Source organism: Helianthus annuus, chromosome 5 (assembly GCF_002127325.2).
Source record: "Helianthus annuus cultivar XRQ/B chromosome 5, HanXRQr2.0-SUNRISE, whole genome shotgun sequence".
Classification (NCBI taxonomy): domain Eukaryota; kingdom Viridiplantae; phylum Streptophyta; class Magnoliopsida; order Asterales; family Asteraceae; genus Helianthus; species Helianthus annuus.
In genome coordinates, this window is record NC_035437.2 from 108523652 (window position 1) to 108531356 (window position 7705).

General features: G+C 40.3%; 1 protein-coding gene across 1 annotated transcript; it reads right to left on the reverse strand.

Annotated features, from left to right (window-relative positions):
• Positions 1-4365: 4365 nt before the first annotated feature.
• LOC110943449 (metal transporter Nramp5-like) lies at positions 4366-7313 on the reverse strand. The gene is made up of 6 exons (XM_035989940.1): positions 7221-7313; positions 6243-6342; positions 5913-5943; positions 5026-5095; positions 4760-4933; positions 4366-4669 (listed from the first exon to the last, which is right to left on the reverse strand). Exons 1-6 carry the CDS (start codon positions 7311-7313, stop codon positions 4556-4558), a joined length of 582 nt encoding a protein of 193 aa, XP_035845833.1. The 3' UTR covers positions 4366-4555.
• Between the last annotated feature and the right edge of the window lie 392 nt (positions 7314-7705).

A 7705-nucleotide genomic window follows, 5' to 3' on the forward strand; every position in this document is an offset into this window, starting at 1 on the left:
CTCACTCTTCCCACTCATTCTTTTGGGTAAATTATAATTTTTGTACTTGTGGTTTTCGATTTTAATTCAAACTTTCACATATGAGGAATAATATTCACATTTTTTTGGTTATGGATTTTCTTGCAATCAATAATGTTGATACAACAAATAATAGATCAAGGATAGTAGTTGGGTTGGTTAGGCAAAAGAGTTGAAGGGTTCGGTTTTGCCTAACGCAGGTCGTGGGGTCCCCCCACGTTTGCAAGACGTGCATAGAGGTTTACTAGTTTGATTTTGTTGTTTGCTCGGGATCCTCCACTGAAATGTGTTCAGTCTCGGATGTGGGAGCAATAAGAATGTGTGTGTTGAATGTGATGGAGAGTGACTTGCATGGAACAAGTACTCAAGAACAATGACCAGAGATTCGCCTGGAATCAGAACTGATCGAGTATGTCCTGATACTAAATAAAGTGTCACATTTATAGGGAGATTCATCGCTCAAAGAGGAAGCTGTTGACTAGTGAACATGCTTGCAGTGGGGGACTTACCATTTTTGGGGCTGAGGCCTTTTGATCTGCGTGTAAAAAACTGTACTCTGTGCATTCGCCTTACTTTTGCGGCTGGAGGAGTTGGTGAAGCAATCAGAGATGTAAGTATTTACTGTTCACGTGTTGCTTTATCTTGGCTCCCGGATTTTCAACCTTTGAACCTTTTAACCTTTTGAGCATGCATGTATTTAAGTCACTCTATTTGGTCTTGGGCTACCCCCGTCATCAGCCCCCCAAGTCAGAGGTTTTTGGGAAATGAACTCAAAGACTTCTGACTTTTACACATGTATCTGTATTGCTTAAAGGCTTCAAGGTTTCGAGGCTTGAAGGGTTGAAAACGGTTGAGCTTTTTGATTTTTGAATTTGACAAGACAGTTGATATGACTTGTGGCAGTTTTCTTTTGTGTCAGGCGGCGGTTTTAATTCCTCCGTTTAATTATATTATTTTCTATTCAAAAATTTACATTCACTTTCACAGAAGAACATCACTTACTCTCTTTCTCTCAAGTTTTCCCCCTTTTCGAATCAGGTTAGTTCCGATTGCTTACTTTCTTCTTATTTTCTATTATCATGGGTGCCCGTAAGGATTTAGTTAAATCGTTTTCTCGAATGACTCAAGAGGAGGTTGATTTGTTTTGTATGCAATGGGGAATAGGGACGAAGTTTAAACCGGTTGCACCGGCTTGTGACGTTTCAATCGATAGATGTCCCCCTGATTCCATTGCTCTATACTGTCGCCATTTCGAGTTTTCTAACCTTCGTCACCCCTTTTCGAACTTTGTTTTGAATATCCTGGAGTATTATCGCATATCTTTCGGTTAGATTCACCCTCTTGACATGGCTAGGGTTTTACACTTTGAAGTTTTATGTCGGCTTCTGGATATAACCTAACTCTTTTATCGTTCCGTCGTTTTTTCCGACTGGCTAAGAATGGTGACTGGTTTACCTTCGAGACATCTCAAGTTGACACTTGCTTGATTTCGTCTATGGTTTCTACCCTTGGTGTCTGGAAGGACCGGTTTTTCTGGGTGTCCGAGGAAATTGTCCCTTTTAGACTTGTTTGGAGGCACCCGGATGCCGTTTTGAATGAACCTGAACCTTCTGCCTTTGATATAAATGCTCGTTTTTTTAGAAACTCTTAGGGAGTGCCCTTCAAGGCTTCGTCCCTTTCCTGAGCATTTATTGGTGTTATTGGGTCTCACTAAGTTGTGGGAAAAACGTGATCGAGACTCGGTGCTTTTGAGAGATAGGCAGGGTATGCATTTATTCTTCTTGTGTTGTTATGTCCCTGTTTCTTGCTTGCTTACATGTTTTATGTTTGTTTTGCAGTCATGTCTGCACTCGATTTTATCAAGAGTGATGATACTTCTGACGTTGCCTTTGATGATGATGCTGCTACTCCGGGTGAGGATGCGGTTATTAGGGGATCCGATCATAGGTTCAAGGGTTCCGGATATGTGAGTGTCCCAAATGTCAAGGGTTTTACCAACGTTGCGGGTTCCAAGGCTTCTGTTCATCATTCAAAACGTTATTTGAAAGGTGCTGATCAACCATCTAATTCGGAGCCCAATGATGTTAGTGATGATATTGAAGTATCAGCAGAGCAAGCTATTGAGGTTGACATGTCAAAGGGTAAGGAGAAAGAGTTGGTTGTTTCTAGAAAAAATAAGAAGTTGGTTAAGAAAGGTAGTACTCCTACCATCCAGGGTTCGTCTGCCAAAAGTGTTGAGAGCATCGAGGGTCCAGAGGGTGAAGAGGTTTATGTACCCAACTGGGGGGTTAAAGATGGAGATAGCTTCAAGGACCCGGCTGTTTGTGCTGATGTAACACCCCGTGTTTCGAAAGTTAAAGTCAAAGTCAAGATTGAAGTCAAAGGAAGACAAGATTTCTAATTGCGATCTGTCACTCCTTGCTCAATTCCTGTTTTGACTTCTTTGACTTGTAGTTAGTCTTTTTATGATTTTACGTTTGTTGGATTATGTGGAGTATCTATTAATAATCGAGGATTCATCGATGATTATCGCATGTTTTACCGCTTTATCGCTTATCGCAATCGTGCTCGCAACTCGAATTACGCGTTCTGGATATTGTTTTACGTCTGTGTGTGCTTTTACGTGTTACTTGTGCATGTTTATATGTTGTTGTGGTGATTAATCGAAACGCAATCGCAACTCAATCGCAATCGAATCACAATCGCTAAACGCAAGTGAATTAGGATGATTATATGTTAGATATAGTAGGTGGGATTAAAAGTAATTTGAATAGAAAACTCCATCGCATCGCAATACTCAACACGCGAATCGAAACAGCAAAACTCGTCGCGCAAATCACTCCAATCGAGTGGCCAGCCGACCGAGCTGCCAGCCGATCGAGGTGCCACTCGATCGAGCTGCCACCCGATCGGGTTACCATCCGATCGACCAGCCACTTATCCCCCTTTCCATTTATGGAAACCCTATAAATACCCCCTTATGTCAACATCATTTGATGTTGACATCTCTTTCTCTCTCTCTCTCTCTCTCTCTCTCTCTCTCTCTGCCCTACTCGCTCCAGCCTGCTTTTCTTCAGATTTCTCCCGATTCTTGTAAGTTTTCCACCTAAACCTTGTACTTTCTTGATCTACACGCACTCCTACACCTTTCTATCTTTTGGATCTTAACTTTTAACCGTGAAATCACTAGATTTGAGGTGTTCTAGTATGATGTCATCATGGTGTTCTTGAGAACTTCATGTTTTGGCTTCAATCCACCAAGAACAACTTAGATCTGAACGATTTCCACATGCATAAACAAAGATCTTGCATAGATCTAAACATATTCATGGTGAGAAAGGATTGAAAGATGGTTTCTAACTTTCTTTCAACTCTTTTACACTCAATGCACTTAAAACCGATAGAATCGGAGCTTGTTCTGACCTTTTATTCTTTCTTAGTGTTGCGTTGGTTCAAGATCTGGATTCTACCCACGAGATTTCTGATTTCGGGTTTGAACATGAACAACCGACTCGAACCGTGAACTGTTCGGACTAGAGTGATTCCTGTTCGGCCAGGTCACTTGGGACGAGATAAGGGTTCTGTTGTACAAGCAAGATGTCAAAACGTCTCATTCAAAGCTACAACACTCCAAACAGAAACAAGTGTTAGAACAATCAGCACTACTAGAAAATCCAAAATTTTCTACACCGCTTTTCGTAGGAAATGCGTCACAAATCGCGATTTCTGACAAATTTTTGACAAAATGTATATGTAGGAAAACCCCTCGTAGGAAACTGTTTTGTTACGCATTTTCTACGCAACTTACTTCGCATTTCCGACCAAAATTTGGTGTCAAAAATTCCTACGCATTTTCTATGCATTATTACGATTATTAATAATTATAATATAATTATTACTTTTAGTTTTGTTACGCAATTCCGTCACAATTTTTTGACGCATTTCTGACACTCTCCCTTTTGACGGATTTCCGACTCTCTCCTTTTTGACGGATTTCCGACTCTCTCCTTTCTGACGCATTTCTATCACTCCTTTCCTACGCATTTCTGACGACACTAAATAAAATTTAATAAAAAAATATAGTTATTTGTTTTGTAACTTCCTACGTATTTGTGATGGAACATTTAAAAAAGAAAAAAAAATATATTTTTTTGTGAGGCCCCATTTTGGTAGCTGAGCTACTGAGCTTGAGGAGTGGAATGAGTGCGAATGGAAGCTCGAATGACAGTATCATCTGCGAATTATCCATATTGAAAACCAGTTTCCAAGATACATTGAGATGTGTATAAATAGCCTAAGATGGAAGTACAAACTGATGCTCTATGACAATTAAGTCTTCCAGCTCCAGCTGACCCACCAATTATTGACACAATTAGACTTGGTGTGATGGCAATGCACCTTATCATTAAATTCCTGAGCCACTTCTTCATTTTTAAGTCCAAGAAACCTTGTGATACCAACAATTACACTCTTAAGTTTGATCCTTAAAATGAAATGGGTGGTTGTCTTAGTAATATTACTACTAGAGAACTCTCATCTAACCTACCTGCATAATAAATTGACCCGCATAAGTGCCTGTGATTGTGGAACTCTGGCCGGAAGCTAATAGCGCTATTCCATAAAGAGTGGAGCTAGATTTCCCCAAAACATTCTGCACATGTAGTAAAAGAATGGATATAAGTGTTTTTTTCTCAAAGTTCCTACCATAAAAATTATACTCATTAACATATAAGACGCGTACTTTAAGAAGAAAGGAAGCTGAGTTAAGGTTCGGATCACTGCAACGATCCATCTCCTCACTTGGTAGGTTTTTGGCTGAGCAGACAGTGCCAGAAACAGAAATCATTGAGACATTGATCAAAAAGGCTACAAAGAGTGCAATACCGCTCTCTATCAGAAAGTATCTACATGCATCCTGTAATCCGAAAAACCATCATTGAAGTGATAAGAACTTCATTTACATTTTAGATCATAAGTTTTACAAACTTCTATAATGGAAGAACTTACATTGATGCCACGAACTGAATTTGGTATCTTCCGAGAAAGAACTAGAGCTGAATGAAGAAAGAGATTATGCCTATGTAAAGGGTGAAGTTCATGTTAAGATAAAACAGACCAGAATATACAGAATTCACAAATAAGTAAAACTATCTGAGTTTTTTGGCAGCAGGATCATACGACATAACAGCCCATTCATAGGTAAACACATTGAAATTGCAAAAATCTTTTTATTTGACCTCTTCTTTTTTTTTGAACGGCAAGGTGCCACAATTTTTTTGGGTGCGAGACCCCCCCCCCCGGCGTATTGGGGAGGCCCGTCGCCCCTCTCCGGCCAGACGTGAGTGTCTTAACCGTGCCCCAGCTGACATCAGAGAATGACCGGTGTCCAAAGGAAAAACCCCACAGGTGCCTCGCCCATCGAGTAGGGCTTGACGGATTGAGAGCCGCCACAGAGGGGAATAAACCGCCTCAAGTGAGGATCGAACCCGAGCATCATGGGTAAAACCTTGGTGCATCAACCAGTTGGACTGGCATCACACCCCACACGGACCTGTTTGGCAAATAGTACCAACATAACCTTCCTAATCTCAAACAAGCAATCTAAGCAACAAAAAATAAACACCATGAAATCATCAGCCCCCAAAATGCCACTTTATCCCTAAATCTCACTAGCATATGACATATAGCAATTACTTCGTCTCTGCCTCTGTATTCAAAGCATTATATCATGAATACATAAATTCAAAGAATAAAAATCATGAATACTTAAAAGCCCTAAATTCTTTCAATCCTAAAGCTAATCACCATTAAATCATCAGCCACACAAAATACCAATTCATCCCTAAATCTACACACCAAAACAACAAATCAACAACAAAAACACAAAACCTCACCAACATTCATGCCGGGTGCCGACAAAGAGAGCTAATCACCTAAATCTACACACCACTGTTAGGGTTCAGATCCACCGGGTGTCTTGACCGGAGAACAAAGAGAGTCGCCCGAACCCTAAGCGCCGCCATGAACCACTTCGAGACACCTCATTGCAGTTACACGGGTTTCCATCACCGGCGGTTGACCGACTTCGATAGAAGAACACCACCGTCTATTTGTCGACAGAACTGGCTACACCCTTGAACTCTCAACACTAAGATTAGGGAGTAATCGGAGGAGACGACCGCCAGAAAAGGGATGTGGATAGGAATCGAGCGGAGAGAGAATACCGATTGGGGTGGGCGATGCAGACAAGGGTTTTCCATTGTGAATTTTGAGAAGAGCGGGAGATATAGAATTTTGGGGGATGTTTAAGATTTGGGGAGGGAACTAAAAATGAAAAAATAATTATTAAAAATATAAAACATATATAACAAAACTACCCAATATATAAAAGTTATTAAGTATTTTTTAAAGAGTAAATTACTTTTTGAGTCCCTGTGTTTTATTGGTTTTAACTAGTTGAGTCTAAAAGCAAAAAGTTTAACGACCTGAGTCCCTATAAGCATTTTTGTTAACCATTTGAGTCCAAATTTCTAACACCATTCATATTTTCTGTTAGTTTTCTATTAAAAGACTAAAATGCCCCTATATCTTCTTCTTTACCCTTGAAAAACCTAAAACCTAAAAATTCTACATCTCATCTCCAGACCACCAGACCCCAACTCCTTCTCTCTAAAACCCTCACTCTCTCTCTCTCTCTTTCTCTAAAACCCCTCTCTCTCATCCCACAAATTATTCCACAACAGAGATCACCAGACCCAAACTCTTGCTCATGAAGCAATCAAATTATTCCACAACATGAGAAGATCCGATTTGACCGAAAACGAAGCGACTGTCTTGACCATAGTTTCTGCATTTTCTTATCTGAAAGATATTAGACAAGGTAGAAGCATCCATGGATATGTGATTACACATGGATTTGAGTCTAAAACCGATATTGCTAATCAGATTGTGTACTTGACCAAATAAAACACAAAGATTATGCTCACCTCCGATCAATATCTCCGCCACAGATGACCGTAGATCTAATCTGAAGAACAACGCTGACGTCAGCCTACATGATTTGATCCGTGGGAAGGGTATGGGGGTGGTGCGGTGGTGGGGATGATGGTGGGGAGGGTGGTGATAATGGTGGAGGTGAGCTCAGCCTACATGATTTGTTTGATTTTTTAGTTAGAATTTGGGTAATTTTTGGTTTTATCTACCGGACAACTTGGTGGGGATGATGGCAGTGCAGTGGTGGGGATGGTAGTGGTGCGGGGTGCTGGTGAAGCCGTCGGGATGGTGGTTGAAACCATCGATGATGGTGGGTTCTCGATTCTAAAACGAAAAACTAAGGAAATTCAAAACGAAAAGACAGCATGACCATTCAATTCCATTCTAAAACTAATTACCCTTCTTCAGATCATCAATTTCTTTCTGCTTTCAATTTCATTTACATATTCTTTTCAATCCAACATACTCAGGTATTTTGCATTTTCATTCGATCATGTGAGTTTTTTGTAATCATTTTGATCTTATTTGTAACTTGCATTGAAAATCTTTGTAATTATAGGCTGTTGTTAGTTTATGTTGTTTTATGGATGTACTTATATGAAAGGGTTTGGATGGTTGAACATTTTGTGTTAATTTGGAGCTGGTTGTATTGGGGCAGCGTGGCGGCGAGACGGTGGTGAAGGGTTCTCGACAA